The sequence below is a fragment of the Chroicocephalus ridibundus genome, chromosome 2 (assembly GCF_963924245.1).
Source record: "Chroicocephalus ridibundus chromosome 2, bChrRid1.1, whole genome shotgun sequence".
NCBI lineage: Eukaryota > Metazoa > Chordata > Aves > Charadriiformes > Laridae > Chroicocephalus > Chroicocephalus ridibundus.
Window position 1 is genome coordinate 10,313,934 of NC_086285.1, and position 24,554 is coordinate 10,338,487.

Below are 24,554 nucleotides of genomic sequence, written 5' to 3' on the forward strand. Positions count from 1 at the left end.
TTACTCATTAACATTTCTAAAATTGCACCTAGCTGCTACAGCAATACATGCTTTATAGATTCATCATGTTGAAGTCCAGAAAGAATCATTAGATCGTCTCTGCAGACCTCTGCGCATCGCCAGCCGCGATTACACTGCAGAAATTAGCACCGGAGGTGGCTCAGCGGCTTGTGCTTGGCTTTCACGTACTTTCCAGAAAGGGCATCCAGGGATACCAAGCGATGGACAATCTGCCCCATCCCTTGAGATGTTGTACTGAATCGGGATCGTTCTCCTGCCCCATCCCCAGGTTTAAATCCATGCTGGCTGCCTTTCGTTTGTATTTATGGAAATAAATGGTACCCACAGCCCAGCGGGGCTGGATGGGCACAGGAATTCTCCGTCCCTGTCTCCTCTGTGCGGGAAGAGGGGAGGCAGCCGAATTGTAGGCTTCTGCATTGTCCATCTGTGCTCCTTCTTCAGACACAACTCCCACCTGCCAAAAGCTACCATCAGCCAAGAACATTAGCAGAAGTCCTGTGAATAATAATTTCAAATAATGGATTAATTAGAGGAAATTGTGATCTGCTTACGAATGTCCTGCAAGCCGTAAAATGGAGCTAAGCCTTCCAGCTACACAATTCATTGCAAGCCACTGGCTCTGCTGGTTTTACAAGAGGAAAGGGGCATCATTCTTCTCATCTACCGATTATAGAGACCAGCCCAGTTAGATTTAACTCAGCAAAACTTGTTTCTTTTCCAAAAGGAAGCCGAAAACCAAATTTTGATAGTAGCTCGTGATCAGAGAAAGACTACTAGATGACCACTCTGACCTCCTACACATTGCAGGTGATCCCATTTCCGTGCAGGCACTTCCATTTCCAAACAGGGAGAGCCCCAGGACTTCAGTTAAATTAAAGCTCTTCAGTCCTCAGAGTGGGGAGAGCAAGACAGTAAATAACTCCTGGGCCCACCATCCTTGAAGAGGATTCTTTGGGGGAGACGTTACAAGACCCTTCACTCCTCGGGGCAAGAAAAATAAGCAAAAAGTCCCAGAAAAGACAAAACCACCTCATTTAATCCATGGCGGGAAGGATTCATGAGTCCGAAGCAGCCACTCGTAGTCACTGGGGGAACGGTGGGCATGTAACCTTCCCATTTCTGTCCCTTCTGCTGCCAGCCCGGGGGGCACAAAGGGAAGGGGGATAAGGGGAGGAGGAGGAGGGAACGTGGGACAGGGACTCCCTGAGAACTAGAGAAAAAGCTGACGTTACTCCCTCAGTTTTGGATGAGCGTAACGGTTTGGACTTCAGAAATAATCAATAGGCTTTCTGCTAGTGAAGTTTTTCATTCCCAGCAGTTTCGTGGAGAGTTTGAGGGGGATTATATATTTATGGTTTCCCATTTGAAAGACTTTTAGCAGGTTTACCTGGAACATATGGATCCTATTTTGGTTCTTTTGTTTTAGCACTTAATGCTTATGAAATTGCCAGTTAATGACATCCATGCCTAAACCATGTTGCTTTTTAAAGCAAAATGTCTTGCAAAGGTCCATGTTCATACTTACCACTTCTCAAGTACAGCAATGAAAGTTTTAAGAGGCTTGTTACCTACTGTGTCTGGGGGAGGGAACCGACCCAATCATGAAATTATAAATGGGGGGTTAGATTAAAGCCTTGCTAGCCCTGCCTGCCCTGGGTTTCGAGGCAAAGCCACCCCACCAACACCAATGGGGCACCCCGGGGGTGGGTGCAGGGGGGATCCCAGGGCGATGCTCAGCCGGAGAGCGCGTCCCCTCCGTCCCCAGCCCGGCCTGTGGCTGACCTGGGGCGGCGGGAGATAACGGGGCACCTTGGATGCTGCCCGGCCGGGGGGAACCCCGGGACACCCATCCTCCGGGGACACCCCCCTCCCCGGGGGACACCCATCCTCCGGGGGGCGCCCACCCGCCGGAGGGGACACCCACCGCCCCGGGCCGGGAGGGGGCGCGGAGGGGAGCGCGGAGCGTGTCGCCCACCTTACCGGGCTCCCGCTAATCACCCTGAGCCTTTGATTGCGCTGCACGTGGGGACGAGGGTCCTGACTTCAAAAGAGCGTGGGAAATCCTGATTAAAAGGCTTTTCTCCCCCGTTGGGATCGACACCTTCTTTGAAGCCCTTCCAAGCGACAATGCAAACGCACCCACCGCCAAAGGACCGTATCTATATTTTAAGTGATTTTAATTTCTCCCCCCCGCCTTGCTCTCTTCCCCCCTCCTCTCCTTTCAGTTTTGGAAACACCTGGTAAGTTGTAAAATGATTTACGAAGTGAAAGTGTTAAATGAGGCCACCAGCTGTAAGACTGACAGAGCTTTATGAGTTTTATTAGGTGCCCTATTATGGAAAATAAACTTTAATCCGTCCATAAAAACAGAATCTGAAAAACATATTTGCCCTTGTAGTCTGGAACACTGAAGGTATTCTTGTGAGACGCTGGGCTTTAAAGAGATTAATTTTATTGAGACAGACACAATACACCGGTAGGACTTTGATACAGAGTCCGTGAATAGTTGCCTGTACCCCGCAAGGCCATTTTTCATAGGGCCGAGACACGTTTGGACACACACCTCTTGGGCGTACAGCACATTTCTGGCCCAAAGGAGCACGTCTGCCAGTTTAATTAGCTGGTACTTAATTGAAAATGAATGGCTGAGGGAGTATCTTTCTTTTTTTTTTTTTGGGGGGGTGCGTGATCTCAGCCACCTCTTGATTTTTTTATTATTTTATGTGTCGCTAACTTTTTTAAGATAACGATGCGTCCTCCGGATATTGATGTAGTTCAGATATTTTAAGGTGTAAAGAGGAGGTAAATGCCGCTGGAGGTAACTCGGAGGCGCCGCCGGGTGTAGGGCGGAGGAGCCGCCGTGGTGCTGCGCGGGCGTTGCGCGGCCCTGCGCGGCCGTTGCGCGGCGGTTCACCCACGAAGCTGCAGCCGCAGCCAGCGGCGTGGAAAATCGCAGGGCGACTAAAGCTTTCATTTTTTCTATCTCCTTAACCTGTGGCCGAAGGGAAATCGTTTACAAATTTAAGTCAGAACCCCAGACATGATTTTTTGCTTGCGGGGGGCGGGGGGGGAAGGGATCGATCAAGCCCAAATCAAGTTTAACCCGAGCTAAGTTTTCTGGCATGTGGGATCCATCCAAATTTATGATTTACACCGTGAACGTGTCTGATTTACGGCGTATCCCCTCGGCGCGCTGGGTGTGCCGGGCCGCTGAACTGACACCTAAAACTGCATCGTCCCGAAATGCCACCTCCAGCCGCGCCGCCCGAAGCTCTCCGCGATGGACAACTCTTTTCCCTCGTGTCATCTCATGCCATAGTGTCATGTGTCCGCCAGCCTGTGCTGTACAGCACGGGTTGCTACAGCGGCCGTTTGGAGGGGCCACGCTGCTCTCATGTGAAAGGTTAACGCGAGGTTGTAAAAAATCGCGCTTTTTTTATTTTTACAAGAGTGGGAACACTCCTTATTTCGGAGCTCTTCATCCTCCGGGGATTTACGGGGGAGCGGCGGCCCCTGGGATGCGGGGGGATGCGGGGACCCGGGGACTGCAGGCTCCGGCGGGTCCCTCCGTCCGTGTCCCCCCCCCCCCATACGCGGCCCTACGCGGGAGCGGGAGCTTCGCCGCGCCGTAGTAATTCATTAGCGGGGATGAATTGCCAGACGTGGCCCCGAGCTGGTGGGGATGAGCCAGTGATTATATTTAAATTCGCTATAATTGATTTGGGGAAGAGCTGCGGTGACAAGGATGAATTGATCTGCAAAATTTATTGGCGAGATAAATCCCGCAGTTATCGAAAAGCCCGCGCTTCGCTGCCGGGGCGGCCGTGGGGGGTGTGGGGGGGGCTCCTTTCCTCCGTACCGGGGCGGGCGCGGAGCCCCTCGCCCCTTTCCTCCCGCCGAACCGCCCCTGGAAACCAGCGCTGCTCCCTCCTTTCTTACGCCCCGGCTCCCGGGGGGGGCCGTGGCTGCACGGGTGTCCGTCCCGTCCCCTCCTCCAGCCCTGGGTCGCCGCCGCTTCCCGGGTACCCGGTGGGACACACAGCTCTGCTGCCAGGGGGCCTGGAAAGTAGCAAAACAGATCCCGGGGCGGGGGCGGAATTCTTCTTGATTCCTCCCCTGTACCGAGGAGCTCCTCTCGATGTCAGATATTGCACGACGGCTGCGGCACCGAATTAAATCCGCTTCCCCGCTTCTTCCCGGGCGCTTCGGCACCGCCCAGAGCACGGGGAGCCCCCGGCCCGGGAGAGCCCAGCGTGTCCCCCCGCTCCCCGCCGCACAGAGCGCTCATACATCTCAAGTACAAAACGCCGTTTATTTTCCACCCCATCGCGCAGGTGGGAGGGCCTGGGGAATAATTTAGCATGCATAAGTAGAGGTAACTTTTTTTTTATATAAATACAATATACAAAAATAAAGACAGTATTGAGATTTCCAGCAGTTTTAACGTTCATGACATAAACAGTTTTCCCGATATATAGTAAGAACAAAACATTTCCAATAGTCAGCGAAAGGAGCACGCTTCCAGGGAGCAGGGATGGGGTGAGAGGGAGAGAGGGGGGCGACTCAAGTTTTGTCTGATTTTCAGTCAATAATAACACTGTATTCACCGTAAATCCTCTTCCCTGCCCAGCGTGCGAGGGATCCTCTTCTCCATCCCCCTCCAAAGCAGGGAGAAATCGGCACAAGGGGGGAGCGGGGCCGGTGCCGCCCGGGAGCAGCGGGGCTCCCCCACCCCCCACCCCAGCCCCGGGGGGACGGGCAGAGCCCGCGGCTGGAGGGAGCGGAGCGTGCGGGGGGGGCTCACTGGGGCTGTGCCGGGGCTCCGTGCCGGGCCCGGGGCTGCGTGTCCTCTTCATCCGCCTCGGAGCAGTCGGAGGAGTGGTAGGGGCAGCATCTCCCGGCCGCCGCCGCCTCCTCTTCCTCCTCCTCCTCTTCCTCGTCCTCGGGCTCGCTGTCGGGCAGCTCCCGCATCCTCCTCCCGCCGCTCTTCTCCGGGGCGGGCAGCAGCAGGTCCTCATCCCCCTTCTCCTCCCCGCCGCCCCCCTTCTGCTTCTCGGCCTCCTGCGCTGCCTGTTCCTTCGCCTTCTTGCTGCGCTTCCACTTCATGCGTCGGTTCTGGAACCAGATCTTCACCTGGGGAGGGGGGACACACAGAGACGCTGCATCATCCATCGCCCCCCCATCCCCAGCAGCGTCCCCCGCCGGGCCGGGGGGACTCACCTGCGTCTCGGTGAGCATCAGCGACGTGGCCACCTCGAAGCGCTTTGGCCGGGAGAGGTACTTGTTGAGCTTGAACTGGTGCTCCAGCTCCAGCAGCTGCTGGCTAGTGAAGGCCGTGCGGGGCCGGCGGCACTTCCCCAGGAGGTTGGACTGCGCCTGGGCTGGGGAAGGAGAGGAGAGGCGGAGGTGAGCCCCCCCACGCCGCGGCCGGGCACCCCCCGGGACGGAGGCTGGAAGAGGGGAGGCAGGAAAGATGATGGAGGAGGAGATTGAGGCAAGGATGGAGAGTTATCCACCGGATCACGGACCCAGGGAGGGATCTCGTCCAGCCCCTCCGGCTCCGGGATTTCTCGGCTTGCACAGTGTCAAGGGATCCCCCACAGGGGTAAAAAAAAAAAAATAAATTAAATTAAATCTTTTAAAGAAAGAAAAAAAATATGTCTCTTGATTTCCCAAGAGCCTAACAAGTGCGAGACAATAAAACGGGTCGCGGCGAAGGGGTACCGGGCTCTCCGGGGAGCAGCAATTCGCTCCGTTTAATGCCTTAGTTAAACCTGCCGCACTCCCAGCCCTCCGGCTTTAATTAAGGGGATGGCAGGCGGGCACCCCTCCGGCGGGCCGGGGGCTGCTCCGCGCCTCTCCGCGCCGCTCCGCGGGCTGGGAGCGCCGGGCACCGGCCGGCCGTCAGAGCATAAATCAGCAGCGTGGGGCGAAAAACTGTCTTTGAATGAAAAAAAAACAACAAAAAAAAATCGCTGTAGTTTCCGCGTTCAGGAATAATAATAAAAATAAAGGATTGTATTAAAAAAAAAATAAATAGAGACGGCGATGGGCCAGCGGGAGGGCACCGGGGGGTACTGAGCCCCTTCGCGGGGCCCGGCCACCCCCGGGGATGCGTCGCGGCCACTACCGCTTATTTCTCGAAGCATTTTGGCACTTTGGCTTATTTGGTTTAGGGGAGGAAAAAAAAAAACAAAAAAAACCCCAAACACCCAAACAAACTAAGAATTGGCAGCTCCGGCTCCCGGCCGCGTTTGGAGCCCGCTCGCTAAAGCGGGCAGGGAGAGAATAGGACAGTGTCCGCTCCCGGACAGCAGCGCCCAGGAGATTTTCTCACTGCGGTGCGATTTTCCGAGGCTCCATTCTGGTTTCTCTCCGGTTATTTATTTCCCCGCACCTTGTTTGAGGGGCAGAGCTCTGACAGCTCTCCTAATTTTTTTTTTTTTCCTTCCTGAATGTTCCAGTTTAAACAGCCCCAATTCGAGAGAAAACAATGGACATTTTTGTCTGCGAATGTGTGTGCAGAGTACGAGAAGGAAAAAAAAAAAAATTAAAAAAAAAATCGCAATTCTTTTCCTGGCGTGATTTTCGTAAACCTACACCTCCGGTATTGTTAAATCGGCCGTTCCCACCGAGAGCTCACACCTCCGAAAATGATCTTTGCCTGAAACAGATGCACGAAAGGTCCCCGTCGCCGTGAGGCCTAGCGCTCAGCACCGCGCCTTCCCTGGGGCTGCGGATTCTCTGCCTTAATGCAGCATTTCCAGCCTCCCTAATCCCAAACCTAAACTCTTCCGACTCTATTTCATCCCCGTTCATTATCTCCAGGGAACGCAGAACCCCACATTTTTTGCTACCCCCGATCCTCTCTACACCCGTTTGCCTAGAGGAGCCTGCCGTAATTATTATAAAACCATTTCCGATGAGAAATAAAATTAGGAGGGTGGCTGGGCGATGGGACCTGCCACTCCGCTTTTGAGGGGGCGATACACCGAGACCGGCTTTTTGGGGGAGACTATGGCGGCTCCTGCCCTGTCCCCTCCGACCCCCGGTGGCTTCTGCACCCCGTGAACGGTGGGAGAAGGTGTTCGCAACGGCAGGAACGGATTCGCCACCTTCCTATTTAATCTGCCGTGAAAAACCAGGCTGTGCGGGTCCGGGAACGGCGAGGCGACCCACACATCCCCGCTTCCCGTGGCGGATCGCTGTTTCCTCCTTCTCATAAAAATTAAAATTAAAAATTACAAAGTCACCGCCTGTTTAAATCCCCAGCTCATTGACACGGGGGGCAGCAGGGGGGTGCTTCTTCCCTCTAGGGAGGAGACGGCTCCCGGAAGGCCCCTTGCACCGGGAACGGGGGACGGAGGGGACGCGTCCGGCGGGGCAGAGGGAGGCGAATACTCACAGTTGAAGTCGGGCATTTTGGGCAGGATCATGCCGGCCGTGGAGGCCCGCAGCCACTGGTCCAGCTGGAAGGTGCCGGCGCTGAGCTTGATGGGGTCGGCGGCGGGGTGGGACGGGTGCGCTCCCTGCACTTGCGAGTACGAGTAGGAGAGAGCCGGGTGCTGCCCGCCCAGCGCCGAGTACCCGTACACCGGGTGCCCGTAGAGGGCCGCCTGCGCCGGCATGCCCGGCCCGCCGGGCGCCGCGGGGTGCAGTCCCAGGGCCATGCCGGCTGCCGAGGCGTGGTGATGCGGGTGGGGACCGGCGCCGGTACCGGGCAAAAAGCCCGGTTTGGGGACCAGGGCGCAGTGGGCGGCCAGGAGGCGCGGCGGAGAGGGGCTGTCGGTGCGCAGGCAGTCGGCGGGGCCGCCGGCGGGATGCTCGGAGGAGGAGGAGGATGAAGAGGAGGATGAAGAGGAGGAGGAGGAGGACGGGGGGCTGCCGCTCCCGCTGCTGCTGCTGCCGCCGCCGCCGCCCAGCGAGGTGACCAGGGCCAGCGGCGCGCTCTGCCCCGCCGCCGCCGCCTTGGGGGGGTCGACAGCCAGCAGCGCGTCGATGCGGAAATTTTTGGATTTTTCCATGGGAGCGCCGGCGGGCTGGGGAACGGGGGAAGGGAAGGGGGGAGGGGGAACGGCGGCGGTTCGGGCGGCCCCGGGCCGGCCGTGTCTCCCGGCGGCGGCGGGCGGCAGTGCGGCCCCGCTCCCCGGCGCGCCCCTTCAAGGGCCGCAGGCGGCTCCCCATTGGGCCGGCCGGGCTGCGGCCTCGCCCGCCATTGGCCCCGCCGCCCACCTGTCACGGCGGAGAGTCCCGCCCCCTCCCTCCCACCCCCGGGGACTCCGGAGGGGCGGGGGGTTAACGCGGGGGGGGACACACATGGGGACAGTCGGGTGTCCGGCTCCTCTCCGCGGGGCCGACACACACACACACACACACCCGGCGGCGGTTCCCGCCGCGTATTCGGTGACCGCGTCCCACCACCCTTCCCGCGCACGGCAAATATTTGCCGTAAACGCGCCGCCGGCCGCTTTTTAACGAGTCGGAAAGAATAAACACCTGCGGGTCAGGGAGTCACGCCTGCCACCAACCCCCGGGTTTGTCAACAGTGTTATTAGACCCGCTTATCTACGGCAAACAGGCCCGGACAGAAACGGGAAAGCGCGGGGCGAGGGGTCGCTCCTTCGCCGGGGTCCCGTTTCCCCGGGGGGGGGCGGCGGGGACTCCGCAGAGGCGGTGTGAGGGGAAGGTCAGGCTGCGGCGCGGAGCGCTGCCAAGGTAAACACGCTCTCCCCTCGGACAGCCTTTGCCGGCCCCCGGGAGAAGGCGCTCGGATGCGGGAAGCGCCCGTGTCGCGGCCCCGCCGCCGTGTCACACCCCCGCGGGAGGAGCCGGTTCGCACACGGGGGGCGGCGGGGCTTGAGCCCCCGGGGCTGCCGGTGTCACCGTGACAAAAGTGTGCTGCCCGCCCCCCCACCCCGGGCCCTGGGGTGGGAAAAATAAGAGCAATGAAAAGGAGGGAGGAAAAGGGGAAAAGAAAGGGAGAAAGAGGGAAAACTAAATAAAACCGGAATGCAACACGGCAAAGAAAATATGCGACAACTTCGCTCCTCGTTCCCTTCTTGCCACGGGTCCGTGGGCAGAAGGCCCGGAGCACCTCTGCGGGGCGTGTGTGCACACAGAGACAGACACACGGACACGCACCCTTTGCTCTGTGCCCCGAGACTCCCCTCCTCTCCTGCACCGACTGTTTTTTCCTTGACCTCCCTGATTGGAGCCGCCGGACACACTCACTCGCACACAGCAGACGGACAGGCACAAGAAGGGACAGACATAAGCACAGCAGACACACAGACACAACCACAGCAGACACACAGACACAACCACAGCAGACACCCAGACACGACCAGGACAGACACGCCGACACAAGCACGGCAGACACACAGACGCACCTGTACAGCCGAGGCACGACCGCACACACGCACACGCGTGGCCCAGAGGAGCCACCCGCACCCAGAGAACACCCGCACCCAGAGAACACCCGCACAGGGAACCCCTACACGCAGCCGGGCGCAGCCCGCACACGCTGCGGGGACCCCGGAGACACAGCAGGCCCCCGCGCACCGGGGGAGGAGAGGGGGACGCCGAATCCCAGGATCGTTTTTATGAACCGCTTGGGTTTTCCCCGGCCACCGTCGGGCTGCCAGGGGCCGGGGCAGCCCCAGGGCCCGGGACCGGGGAACGCGGCGGCCGCCCCGGGGATGGCAGCCCTCCGCCGAGGCTCCCAGCTGGAACTACGATTCCCCTTGGGCCCCACGCGTGGGGCAGTCCCACGGCAGCCAGTGTCACCAACAGGGGCTTGTCCCCATGACCGACTCCGGAGGCCGGGGCGCGGGTATTGGACCCGCACCCGCCTCCTCCATCCCCGCATCCCGGCAGGGCCGAGGGTCACCTTCCTTCAATGCACTATTGGCACGGGGATGTCCAGCCCGCTGGAAACGGGGGCGCGGCTGTCACCGGGCAGAGCCTGTACCAGCTCCCGGTGCCCGGGCCGGCGGTGCCGGGGCTGCGCGGGCGCGCCCCGGGCGCGGGTCGTTCCGCACATACGGAGACCGCTTTGGGCCCCTTCTGGGTGCAGTTTTGTGGAGGAGGGAGCGGAGCTGCAGGGGAAATCACCCCGTGTAAGCGGGGAGCCGGGAGCGCAGGGCTGCGTGTGGCTGTCCCCCGCACGGGTGGGGACGGGTGGCCGGGGGCGATGCCGGACGAGGTGGCCGGCCAGGGTGGCCGATGCCGTGAACGTTTCTCCAGGCGGTGATGGGGCGAAAGCGCGGTCGTCTGGTGGGGGGCAAGGGCCGGGGCCGCATCGCATCCCCCCCCCCGGCCTCGGTCCATCACCGCCTCCCGGGGCGGGCTCAGGCCCGTCCCCCCGTCCGGCCACCCCGCGCTTCCAAATGCAGGCATCGTTTGGCTGATGGACGTGCGTTTGGAGAAGCCCCCCTCCCACAGCGACCGGAGACCTTCAGCTCAGCAGCGAGCCGGCCCCGAGCGGCTGCGCGGCGGCCGGGGTCCTCCATCCGCCCCCGCCGCCCTTCGGCAGCAGCCCAGCGGGGCCAGCCCGGCTCCCCCGCCGCCGGGGCCGCTCGTCTTAACCCTCCTCATCGCTCCCAGGCTGCCCTCCCGCCCGAGGGGGAATATTCAGTGCTCAGAGAAAGATTTCGATTTTCAATTTTTTAAAAATTTTTTTAAAAATAGAATACAATTTTTTTCTCCGTCTTTTCTTTTTTATTCCCCTTCCTTTTTTCTTTTTATTTTATCTTCTTTTTTCATTTTTCATTATCTTCACCTTTTTTTTGTTTTGTTCTTTTGTTATTATTATTATGATTATTTCTTCCCTCCCCGCTCCGTTCCGCGTGTTCCCTCCCCCTCTCCAGGTGCCGCAGGGCATCCGGGACGGCTGAACTCCCCGCGGCTCCCGCACCTGTGTTGATCCAGTATATTGCCCGGGAGCCAACAATGCGCGGTTATCTTAGCGGAGATAGCGCAAGGACCGCGCTACCCCCGACACCTCCGGGTGGTCCCCTTTCAGCAGAGCCCCCGCTCCCCCGGCCGTGGGCAAACAGATGCCTATCTCGCCTTTTGAAAAGCCGGGAGGGGGTGGGTGCACGCAGGGGGCGGCGTGGAGTGAACCCCGGGCGGCCGCGGTTCCCGGTGGGAACGGCGGAACGCCCGGAGCCCTGCGGTGGGGGGGTGTCTTAATTCCTCCGTATTAAACCCCCCCACCCCGGTGTCCCTACGCCGGTCGGTCTCTCCGAAGCCGTTACGAACCTCAGGCGCGGGGCCAGCGTTATTGCCAAAAACACATATTACACTGCGACATTCTGTAAATGAGATAATGATACATAAACCTCCCTGATAAATGTGACATCCTCGGGATGTCTCCTCTAAATTAGCCGCTTGCATTGACTGCTAATAATGGTGAGTTTATGAAAGCAATTTCAGTGCAAAAAGCACAGGGTCTTCTCGGTCTAATCAGCCTGCCTCTCTTAATGGATGAGGGGGTCAGGCGGAGAATTATTGACACTCTGCTGCCCTTAACCTGTTTCCCAATAAAGCTGATTAGTTTTTGTCAATTCATCAGCTAACCACTCTCGCCGGGACTGCATCAAAGCCTTATTTGCTCAGGGGAAATCAACAAGTCACAGATCAGATCCATTACGGAGCGGCTCCGGCTGCGGGGGCGGCTCCCGCACCGGGGCCGCTCCCGGGCCTGGGGGGCCGGTCCCAGGCGGGGGGGTGCCCCAGGCATGGAGGTGGGTGCCGGCTCTTCTGGGGAGAAAACAAGCCCCTCCGGGTACTCGGGTTGGCATAACCAGCCTCAGGTACTCGGAAAACGCCTATGCGCTGTCAAACTTTTTTCTTTCCGCCGGGAAAGGAGATGGGGGTCCCGGGAGAGCTCCGGTCACAAAGGCGGCTGGGTCCCCGCCAGCGCCCTGGCTGCTCGGGGGGGTCGTCTCTGCACGTCCCCTCCCGGGAAAAAGGCGTTTAATGCACTCCAAGGTGTCAGTCCTGGAGAGAAGGGCCGGTCTGTAAACGGGCTGCTAAAAACCTTTCTTTACCCTAAATCCCCGCATTCGGGGAAAAAGCCGTCCCTGCATTAGGTGGCCGGGATACTTTTTCCCTCCTTTTTTTTTTTTTTTTCTTTTTCCTACAAACCATCTTCCAAAGTTTTGCTTCTCGTTAGACTTTCTCTCTCTTTAGACAACGTCAAGCAAAAATTTTACGTTTAATTCCACTCCTGCTGCGAATCCCCGCATCAGGCGCGGTTCGTCTGGAATAACGAAAGCTTGGCAGTTTTGGCTCATCCGCAGGAAAACAACAAAAAGCCCACCAAATGTGCGCTGCCTCTTTAAGCCCCGACCGACAGCCTCTCAGTCCACCCCCCTTCAATTTAATTTCATTAAAACAGAGCATGAATATTTCTATTAAACCTAAAATGAAATATGAAGCCATTTAGACTCTGCCTGCACCAATCACCCAGATTTATGACTTTTATTCATCACATCAAGAGCTGGGAAAAATGAATTTTCTTCACCCAGGAAGGAAATAAAAACCCTGCCTTGGTCATTTCCAGAAAGCTGTTAATTTGCCCATGTGGTAATTACTTTCACAATTAACTAAAATACAAATCAACCTGACAAATTGGGTTAGTTTATATATTAATTAGCCAGTTTAAATTTATTCATTATGAAAAGACAATTTAAGAGGACCTCGGGTGTCTGTTTTATCGCAATAAATTACTGTTAGGAAATGGGGGCTAATAAAATATCACAATATTTGAGGGCACGGCGCAGACGGGGAGCTGCCGCTGTGCCGCCGGCGCGGGGTTTCCGCGGGTGCGGGTCTGCGCGGGGGCCGAGGTGGGAATGGCCTCCCGCAGGAGGGGGGGGCCGTGTCCGTGTCTCCCCCCCCCCCCAAGCTGCGCTGATTTAACGCTCCGTCGATAGGATCATTCGATGCCTTTTAGCTTGTGATCTTTATAAATGTCCCGCTATTAAATTAGAAAATGATTCTCTCCTCGTTTAATTGTATTCTTTCGTTTCTTATTTCCAATTAATTAGTCCTATCGACGTTGCAATATTTTAAATGACTGGAGTCCGTTTACAGTTTAAAATATATGGGTCAGCGCATGCAATTTTAGACTAGGCAGAACTATATAATGTGGGTTTTAACTACTCTTCTCTCATACGTCTTAAACATCTGGCTAAATGCATCATTTGGGAACACCGCGGGTATTGTACGCGCTTGGGACTGGCGGCACCGCTGCCCCTCCGCGCTCCGCGGAGACCCGGCCGCGGTGGCTGCGCGCCGCGCAGGTGCCCGAAAATCGCTTCTTCCGCCGGCGCCGCAAAGAAACGGAGGGTTAAGGACAAACCGTGCGGTTTTGGAGAAAAGCTGCGTGGTTTGGTTTGGTTTGGTTTGGTCTGGTTTGGTCCCCTCTCCGCCCCCCCAGCACAGCCCCGGGGTGCCACGGGGGCTGCGAAACGCTTTTGGGGCTCCCCCCGCAAACCCTCCCCTGCGCAGCCCCCCCCCTCCCCAGTGCAGGCGCAGCAGGCGAGGGGCTGCGCTGGGACCCCCCCCGCTGCCTGTCCCCGGCAGGAGCCTGTGCTGGGGACTAGAGAGGGAATAACGGGGTATTTGGGACAGGGAACTGCTGGAGAGGGTGCAGCAAAGGGCTACCAAGATGATGAGGGGACTGGAACGCCTCTCTCGTGAGGAAAGGCTGAGGAATTTGGGTCTCTTCAGTCTGGAAAAAAGACGGCTGAGGGGGGACCTTATCAACGCTTATAAATACTGCAAGGGTGGGTGTCAGGAGGATGGGGCCAGGCTCTTTTCAGTGGTGCCCGGGGACAGGACAAGAGGTAACGGGCACAAACTTGAACATAGGAGGTTCCACCTAAACATGAGGAGGAACTTCTTTACCCTGAGGGTGGCAGAGCCCTGGCACAGGCTGCCCAGAGAGGTGGTGGAGTCTCCGTCTCCGGAGACATTCCAAACCCGCCTGGACGCGTTCCTGTGCAACCTGCTCTGGGTGACCCTGCTCTGGCAGGGGGTTGGACCAGAGGATCTCCAGAGGTCCCTTCCAACCCCGACCATTCTGTGGTTCTGTATTAAATAGTTATTAAATACATATAATGGGGTAATAAATAACCATCCCCCTCCTGGTAGGGGTGGTCTGTGTGCCCCCCCCATGGCCCGCCCCAGCACTGCCTATGCAGGACAGAGGGGAACATGCGTGTCTCTCCTGTATCAGAAGCAGATGGGGGGCCTGGTGCTCTTTCACCTTCTCTGGTCCCCTCTCCCCTGTGGGGAAGACCCCCAAGAACTGCCCTAAAAGACAGGGTGGGCAACGTGGGGCATCCTGCCCCCGGTGTAGCCCCCCTCCCAGAGCAGCCAACAACTCTACGCAGTCCCACCTTCTCCGTGAGCTGGGCTGGCTCTGTCCCCAGGCTGCAAGGCATGGGGGGGACACGACAAGCCCACCGGGGGCCCCTGAACATGCACAAGGCTGAGGGAGCAGCGCCCCAGCAGCAGGCTGGCTCCAGGGTAGTGGCTGGCAGAAGCGCTGAGAGGGACAGGCAGGGGTGGCTGGGCTGTGACAGCGTGGGAGTGCGGGGAACAAACATTGTCTTCATTCCCTGCCCCCCTTCCCCCTGGGGCTCCCCCTTGGTGCAGATGGACACAAACTCTCCAGGTGTCCTGGTTCACCATCTTTCATCTGATGCCTCCTGCCTGGTCCAAGAGGTCCAACCCCATCCTACACCCAGCACGTGAAGGACACTGTGAGGGCTGCATGTCTCAGATACTGTGTCTGTACACAGGTACCTGGGACATCCTTCATCCCAATGGGCTTCCAGGGTGGCCCTTCACTGACTTGTGCTTGAACACCTGGGACTGAGAAGTCACCTCCCACTCATGTCTGGGGTGATGCTGAACCTCTCCCTGACAGCTGTGGGCTTGGGCAGAGAAAAGCTGGTCTCAGAGTCATCCCTGTGGCAGGCAGAGTTGCTCTTTGCCGTCCCCAACTTACCTTGTCTCACTGGTTCCTCCAAATAGGAGTGTCCCAGGAGTTTCTTTGGTCTGTAGATCTTGGAGGCTGCCTTGAACTTCTGAGATTCAGGTGGTGCCAACCTCAGTCCCCAGCCCTGCCCCCATGGGACTCCTCTCCAACAGGGCAAAGCATCTTGCAATTGATTTTAGAGGAATTATTTGGAGAAATAACAGATCCATGTGGATGGGAAGCGTGATACCTGACACCTCTCCAGGAGACACATGAAGATTTCCTTCGCCTTCACATTGTTCAGCTCCAGGACTGTTTGGGCCTCCGGTGTGCATGTCAGAGGAACAACATAAATGTCAGGAAGGATAAAAGATGAATCATAAGGGCAGATTAATAATGTGATAAATACTATTGTTTCTTGGCCTGGGCTCCAAAGGTCTCTCTCATCCACAGCGGGCTCAGAAAAAGCACCTAATGTGGTAAAACCTAAACGTGAACCGCTCCCGCTATTAATTGTATCAAATGTCGTTGTAGCAACATTAATCACGGCGAGTTCCTCGTGCGATTTAGGAGATTGTAATATGTGATTCCGTAAGACTCTCATTGTGATATAGCATTGATTAATGTCCATTCATAAAATGATATAAAACTTACTTCTCTTCCATTGTAGAGCCCCAAACTGCCTTCCAGCCAATATTTCAAAACCTTGTTAACGTAACTGCTAATTTCAGAGGGTTTCGGCGATGGTTATGGCGTACACGGGCTCGTGCGGAGGGGTCCGCAGTGGGGGCAGGAAGAGGTTAATAGACATTATTTCCAAAGCAGAAAATTGCTGTCCAGTTTAAGCTATTGCAGGTGTTACACCTGAAACACACCGTTATTCTGCTGTGACTTCAGATTCGCACCAGAGCTCCCGAGGATTTAATTGGGACTCTGAAGCGCCTGAGCGCTCAAAGAATCAAATTATTTTGGTGATAAAACCCATGGGATTTGTACCTGGGGCTTCCTCATTCCCTTGTGGCATTTATCCACCTTCCGCTCCCCGTGAACTGGCTGCTCTGAAGATATTCATAGAAACAGCCTGCTTTCACCCTATTTTCTGGAGGCAGGAGGCTCCGCTTGGCACGGGGCCTAGTACAAAATAGCTCATGCTTTTTATTTCCTTTTTTTCTTTCTTTTTTTTTTTTTTTAAGACACATACCAGGGATTAGCATACATAATGCTATGTGACCCGGGAATCACGCTCTTGCCAAAAAAAAAAAAAAATCAAATTAGTGAAGCAGGGAGGAGACTGTGCGGCTAGCGAGATGTTTAGAGAGTTTAAAAAAAAAAAAGGCTGGAAGTTGACATCTGGATTAAAAAAACAATATATAATAGGAAGTTCAACATTTGGTGCTTCCGTATATATAATTTAGCTATAGATAATAGATAATTCACAGTTCACAGGATCACTTGATGGGAAATATATTGATAATACAATTTTTCTTTGCAAAATGTATGCAATGATTGCAGTTTTGGTTGAATAATAAATTTAACTTTGAAGAATCATTTGATTCAAACCTCTGCTTTTTCTAATGGCATTCAGAATTATTAATATCTGTCTAGCCAGCTAAAGAGGTTTTTAAAAGAGTATGCTGGGTGTTCTGCAATTAGAGTGGCCATCTGCCCTTTATTAAAACTCCATTAACCTTTACATTAAAATACATTTAAAATGCAGACACACTGAAAATATCAAACACAAATAAAATAGATAAATCTAAGCGGTTTCTTTGCTTTACTGGCTTATTTGCGCAGAACGTGGCAACTCATTGTGGCACCTATCATTTTCTGGGGACAGGTAGCACTTTGTAGCATCGGTTTTCCCATGTTAAGGATAGGAAACAATTACAAGAAGGTAATGGAATTAATAACATCTCTGATTAAAATTTCTACAGCGTGATCTTGTTTATAGAAGGCTAAAAAATAATTTAGAGTTCATATTATTAACTTCAATATGAAATGCTTGATTTTAAGAGCAGAGCTAATTTTCTTTGCTCGTGCAGCTCTGCTGATTACAGCGGAGATATTTACGTGGGAGAATGACTCGTGCAAATAAAATGATGGAAAATATTCTGAAGATATACAGGTGTGTTGTCGATATAAAATCCAACACAGTTCCCGTCGATGCTGCTGCATTTTTCCCTTGAGCCTTGTACCACGGCGTCTCCCTAAGGGGCGGGAGCGACACTGTATTTCCCCTGCCGGAATTATTGCTGCCACTGGCAGAGCCGCTGATTTTGCCTGTGAGTAAATATGCCCAAAAAAACACCCCTTCTAAGACCTGTTCTTACTTGCTTCTAATTTCACCACATTTGATCCATGCGGGCTGAAATTCCTGAGCTAAAATACATGCCTGCTTTTTATTTTTATTTTTTTTTTTTTTTAAGTCAGCAAAAATGCCTCAGCCATCTCTAAGAGCCAGGTTAAGAAATAATGGCATTGTTTCGCCCGGCTCAAAGGCTTTCCAGGGTGGGTGTTTGCACTCCCATCAAGCCGTGATTTACAGCCGCAGCTGGTTCAGGTCAGGCCCCCCTGGCATGGGGGACACCTCCTGTCATCGATCCCACACACCCAGCCTTTGCCCAAATCATAAAACTTTAGGAAGCGGCTCCTCCACGAGATACGCAGCCTCCTTCGCCGCATTTCCCAGGGATTGCCTCTGCTCCGGAGACAACCCGGGTTGGGAACTCAGCAGGAATTCCCTCCCTGTCATCGCTTTTTCTGCCTCCCGCGGGCTGCAGCAGCCAGTCCCGGAGAAGCGAGGTGTCAGACCCAACCGCAGCGAGGGAAACGGGCCGAGGCGAGTGAGGAAGGAGCCGGGTGAGTGATGCTCACCGCGCACCCTGGGTACCACACCTGCAACGAGGGCTTGCAGGGAAATTCAGAGCCGGACGTGATGGAGGCAGGTGGGGGGACTGCAGAGCCGGAGATGCTAAAGCTGGGAGGAGAGAGAGGGTGGTGGGAGGCGAGGAGGCACTGGGAGGATGAGGATGGGGGTCCGGGTCTGCGCTGCGGGGTTGGGGAGGGGTAGCGGAGAAGTGGGAGGCAGCATCTGGAGGGAGCCACGCAAGGAGGACGTCAGTGTCGAGAGGGAGAGGTCAGCGGTGGCCAACCCCCGGCGTGATCGGCTGCCCCTCAGCAATCGCTCAGAGGGGAGTTTCTGACAGTCCTGGGATTAAATACTCTCCTTTTCATTGCAGAACTGGCTTTGTAAAAAAATTTTACACAGCAAAGCATTTTAATCCAAACTGCAAGAAAATACTTTTAGTTGACTTGACAGCATATTTTCAAAGCCGTAGTTTCTCAGAAAGTTTTACAATGTTTTGCGATTTCTTTTTAGTCAGAACAAAACCAAATATCAGAAGTGTAGAATTCCCCAAGAACCACAAATCCTGCTTCCTTGATGATCTCAGTGATCCCTGTGTATCGAACGGTACATTTTAAGCTCAGGTCCTAGTAACGCCCTGCTGATAAGGAAATGGTTTAGGGAAGGAAATAATATATTTCCACAGACCATCATGCTATTTTCTTAATTGCATGAATCCACATGTCCCTAGATTGAAGGATCATCTTGGAAAAAAGAGCCTAGCTTTCAAACAGGTTTGTAGTTTTCTTTGCTGGGTTTATATATGGTCCTTATATTGACAGTACTTTTTGATTAATATTGTGTATAACATTCCTTAATGCATCACTTGAATTAATTATGCAGAAACATTTGGCCACCTGGATGTACCATTGATGAAATGACATTTTATTGACAAAATGACAATTCAATACTGAGCTTTCCTAAAGCTCTCTGCTGAATACGTTGCTTGGTTCAGTAGGTAGAACAGGGGTGTGGGCAACTCCAGAAATCCTTTTGTTTTCCCCCAGATTTCCCAGTTGGATATGAGTATGGCAGATTTGCTACTGGAGGTTAGTACTGGGCTACTTTGGGTCTTCTGCTAATGGACCATATACAGAGGAGTGGATTCATCCATAGCTTCTGCCGGCTGAGCTTGGAAGAACCTTCTCAACGAAGTTTGCTAAAATGCACCTGTGGGTGATGGCCCCAATGTCTCCTTGTGGCAGGGGTCCTGCTGTGGCTTCAGGCATTTCAAATTATTTTGGGAAACGAGTTGAACTGTGGTGAGGTGACATATATGGCTATTAAGGGGTAAAAAGGGCCGCCTCCACCCGCGTGGCTTGCAAAGAGCCTGGGTTTGCTGCCCTACCCATGCCTTGGCGAGAAGAGCGTCCAAAACTTTCTCTTCTCATCACAGTGCGGATAGTGTGATCCTGCTGTGTGGTCTTGAATAAGCTTTTGTCTAGCTTTTGCTGTGTTTTTTAACCCTGGACTTTAAAAATCGAACTGTCTTCAAAATGGTAGATTTGGGGTGGGATTTTCAACAGCTTACAAGTGACTTTGGAACAGGCGTCCTATGAAATTGCTGGGGTCTTCAATCATTCAGGGACTTGTGAAAAAAATCATATCCTTTATCGGGACCTTAGTTTCTCTTTCTTAAAAAATTGGAGTGTAGAGGCGGTCCTGATGATGGAGAATAATATTGACTTTCTGTAGCTGATAGCAGAGATGTGAGTGGGCTGGGAGTTTTCCAACCAGATGTTTTTTTCTTGGAAAATGCTGATTTATTGAAACTGAAACTTTTCATGGGAACATATCAGTACTGATTAAATTTTGTCGAGAGAGATTGCTAGGGTCTGAGCCAGAATTTCTGGCTGTAACAAAAAAATGAGATCTTTGAATGGGGAACGGCCAACAGGTCAGGGCCGCCATCTGGAGCCTGTCTGGGTCAGGTAGAGGAGCGGACGGACTCTAAGTCTCCCACATAACTCACATAGCCCTTGGGCTATTGCTTACTCCAAGGATCGTCTACTGTTTTTTCATATAGCAAACTTAAAAAACTCTCCAGCTTATTCTTATATGGGATGGGAAGTTTATTTCTCGCCTGGGTTGTTGTGAGAATTAAATATTTGCTTGCAAAGGTCTTTGAAAATCCAATCTATCAAGTTATCAGTATTGCAGTTATTATTACTCGTTTATGCAGTTATTATTACTCGTTTAGAGAGGAAGTTGCATCGCAGGGTATGATCAACAGAAACCCTTCGGAGAGGATGTCTGGATGTCAAGTCCAAAGACCGAATCCTCTGGAAGCAAATTACTGGTAACCGCATTATGGTCAGTTATCATCAGCATTAGCGTGAGGATTTGTTCCCGTGTCAGAATGATGTTAATACAATATTAGTGATGCAGGTCTTTGGTGTCAACATGAGACTATCAAATGCAAGTGGAGGGAAATTGTATTGGATTGTGGAGATGATGGCAAATCAATGACACAGAAAATCTATGGAGAGCAGTTCACAGTGACACAAGAAAGCAGTGTCCACATAAATCAGTGGAGACCAATGGACACTGAAAGGAAATTTCCATGCAAGATTAAGTGGACATTGTTATCATCTCATGACCATGTGAAATAAGTGCTGCAAAATGAGGATGATACTGTGATACTGACATTTAGACCAACCAATGTCAACAGAAATTACTCTCTCATTAAAAGAAACCAACAGACTTCTCCGTTACAAACTCTTGTCGGCAGTAGGAGCAGCTACTGTGCTCCATCAGGTCTGGGAGCTCCCGTGGTGGACCAGGACTCTGCAGTGTTTGGTGCTGAGCAAACACACACCTACACGGTCTCTCCCGGCCCAGAAACTGCCAAAGACGGGGAAGAGCAGATGTCTGTAAAGGGGACACAACAGGGTCTAAAGAGACAAAAGGACAACATGGTCAGCGTGGTGGCAACTGCCTCTGCTTTGATGAATTTTCTGTGCACAAAGGAGAGAGGTGAAGAACGAGGCGGGTGATGCTCTGGGGACTGTATGTCGACGCGGAGCAGAAGGGGAGGGCGGTGGGAGAACTGGGGTGGGAGTTGGCAAGATGATGCTGATGGGAAAGAAAAGCTGCCGGTGAAGTCACTCAACACCTTTTCTAACTAACCCTTGTCTAAGAAGATGACTAATATGTTTGAGGGGAGTGAGTTGATAGCTCCCATCCTCTTACCTCCTTGCAGCGTGACGTTCATGAAATGTTCTTGCCCGTGCCCCAATCCACCGGTCCGTCCCTGCTCCACATGCAGCACGGTTTAATAGCGCTGTCACGTGTCCATTTAGGCCAGCCTTCAGCCTCAAAGGGCATCACTATATGTACAACTGGATGACAAGACCCATCTCGTCTGATTTTAGGTACCTACGAGGCAGCTCGCGCACAGCACAGGTACCGCGGGCACCACCCCTGGGAAGAGGGGAGGAATAAATCCTGCTCCAAATTCCTGCAGACATCTCCTCAACATCACAGGCTCCCAGCCCAGCTCGGTCCCAGCTCCCAGCACGTAACCTGTGTATCTTGTGCTCGGGGAGTTCTCCGCTGTGGGTGGGAAGCGGTTCTGCGTTTTCTACATTTATTGCACATTTACTGTACATTTATTTAGCTAAGGCACAGCGAGCTGGGTCTCAGGGAAGCCAGTGGGAATTTTGCCACCAGTTTGACGGCGAGTGGGACCAGGCCTTGTGCCTGCAGAGCAGTGTAAGTGTCCTAATGTGTTTAAAGTGTTTATAAAATTACTTAAGGCAGACACATTTTTCAGTCCAGCCCATTAGCCTTTCACACGTGTTTGTGTGGAGCGCAGCGCCCAGGCAGACTGGCGGCTTGTAAATGTTAAATCAGCATAAATATCACAGCCTCCACGAAGGCCGTTAGTGTGGCAACTTACAGCATGATTAACATAATGCAGGGAAAGAAAATATTGACATTTTATACCTCCGCATCTCCATAATGCCGCATGAAAAGCAATATCTGCAATGCTAATGGACACCTAATTGATGTTATTACAATGCTTACAGCTCACTGGGAAGCTGGTGAGCGAGCCTGTAAAAGAGATAAGATTAAAAGAGATAACAGTTGCAGTAATTCCAGCCATATTTCTGGCAGCAAACTCTAGCGCAGCACTTGCTGTAACTCCCGCTACAGTCACTGTGGTCACGTTTATTGCTTTGCAGCTTTCGGGGGTTGCTCCTCCGAGGATGCTGAGCGCCGGGCAGTAAAGAGGAGCAGAGGGTGTTGAGCAGGAAAAAGCAGATTTGGGAATGAATCTGAGAGATTTTGTGACGCTGTTTTGTGCAGCGCAAGGTTAGTGGCTGCTGCTCAGAGCTGCCTTGACGGAACAGGCGGAGATGGAGAGGAACTCGATGACAGCACGTGCCTGCGGCAGCGATGCAGGGAGACGCTCAAGAAGGAAAAGGCAGAGCCCCTTCCTGGCATGGTCCATGGCCACTGTGAGGTTCACGAGTTTTTGCAGGGTGTTTTCTAATTATGTTTCATACCTGGCTTCCCAGGCCTTGCCACTAAACTGGCAAATTTGCTTTAATCACAAGTACAACAAATAGTTATTGGCTTACCCTCATGCTGATCAAGGCACGGAAAACCTGAATAACATTTTAGGATGCATCCCTGTAAGTCGGAAGCTGGTGCTGCTCCCTGGCATGCCAAGGGGCTGGGCAGGGGCAGGTCCGCGGGCGAGGAAGTGTCTGGATGGGTGAATCCAGCCTCCCGGCAGGCAGAGGGACCACGGCTCTGCCCACGCTGCCCGGCGACGGGATGCTGGGGATGTACCAGCATCCAGAGCAGTTGCAGTGAACGAGGAACTCTGGAAAACCAGTATTAAGACCCATCCTTGGGCTAAACCTCTGGCAGTGAACAGAAAGTGAAAGCTCGGGGTAAGACTTTTCTTTAACAGGACTTGGGAATTTCTAGTGACATTGATTTGTCTTTGGGACATATAAACTTGCCTTTTTTTCTCTGCTATTCAAAGGACACAAAAGAGCGTGTCCAGAGAAGGGCAACAAAGCTGGTGAGGGGTCTGGAGAACAAGCTGAGGGAGCTGGGGTTGTTCAGCCTGGAGAAGGAGGCTGAGGGGAGACCTTCTCGCTCTCTACAGCTACCTGACAGGAGGCTGTAGGGAGGTGGGGGTCGGTCTCTTCTCCCAGGGAACAGGAGACAGGACAAGAGGAAACGGCCTCAAGTTGCACCAGGGGAGGTTTAGATTGGATATTAGGAAAAAATTTACACTGAAAGGGTTATGAAGCACTGGAACAGGCTGCCCAGGGAAGTGGTTGAGGCACCATCCCTGGAGGTATTTAAAAGACAGGTAGACACAGTGCCTAGAGATATGGTTTAGTGATGGTTTTTGTCAGAGTTAGGTTGATGGTTGGACTCGATGATCTGAAAGTTCCTTTCCAATTCTATGGTTCTGTGATTCTAAATCTCCTGGAATATCTCCTGGAAGCACAGCAGATACATTGATATTGGCTCTGTTCCAATGAGGGTCTCCTTCCTCCAGCCTCTGGCGGGCTGGGGCACTGGCTGAAATCCCAGCCTTGCTGGAAAGCTCAGTCCTCCCTCAGCAAGGCTTTCGCGCTGGGTGCTGGGTGCTTTTCTGCCTGCACATGCCAACCAGAGTGTCACCATCAAAAAGGTCTCTGCCCAGCTATTGCACGTGAATACAAATAATGCACAGGATGACTGGAACTGCATCACGTCGTTAACGGCAAATCCTCAAGCAAAGTTACCTTGAGTGCACCGGGAATTCTCGAGTTAAGATTTCAGGACCTATGTACGACTTGCCAGATACCGAAATGCCTACGGACACCATGGTCTCTCGCTGCCTGATCCTCTGCAGCTCCAGTGGTGTTGATTTTGCTTCTACCACATTTCAGCAATTGGTTTTAGTGGCTGGAACATAATTCGTGTGTTAAATAACCTAAACTCTTTAATCCAAGATTGCTGGCCCCCAGAGGGATTTAGATAACTTTGCTAAAAGATGGCAAAGAGCCAGTACGTTATCTTGAATCACAGTCTAGTTCCAGAACAATCAACTCTAAGTTGTTTAAGAAGACTGTGTACATTAAAGTGGCTGTAAATCAGCATAATGAAAGCAACAGCACATGCAGAAATTCATTACGCATCTGATACGCTGGGGTGTTATTTTATTATTTGGTGCATTTATGCTTTATGATTGTTTTGCAGCATAAAATTCAGCCGATGGATGTGAAATTACAAACTGCTGCCACTTCTCTTGCAGTAAACAGAATGCATTTTAAAAAATAAATAAATAAAATAAACACCTAAATGTTTTATTATAATAAAGTTACTCGAGGCCAAGAGTTCAATAAGGAGAATTTATAAACATATCATTTCAAATCTTGGAAGGATTTCAACATAATTTGCTTGTGGTATGGTAAGTGAGGTGAAATCCATCTACAAGTCTCTCCGGAGTAATAAATATATGGAAGTGTCTATTTATATTTGCTATGAATTTACTGTAGCACAAAAATGCTCTAGACTATCCAAATCAAATAGGCATGACTTTTGGGCAAGAAAGGAACTCTTTGCGCACTTTTTTCTCAAATAAGATCGATTTTATTTCTCTGCGAAACAAAGCCGCTA

General features: G+C 53.0%; 1 protein-coding gene across 1 annotated transcript; it reads right to left on the reverse strand.

Annotated features, from left to right (window-relative positions):
- Window positions 1-4,821: 4,821 nt before the first annotated feature.
- On the reverse strand, window positions 4,822-8,045 carry MNX1 (motor neuron and pancreas homeobox 1). The gene is made up of 3 exons (XM_063323859.1): window positions 7,427-8,045; window positions 5,242-5,402; window positions 4,822-5,154 (listed from the first exon to the last, which is right to left on the reverse strand). The coding sequence occupies exons 1-3, from the start codon at window positions 8,043-8,045 to the stop codon at window positions 4,822-4,824; spliced, it is 1,113 nt and encodes a 370-aa protein (XP_063179929.1).
- Between the last annotated feature and the right edge of the window lie 16,509 nt (window positions 8,046-24,554).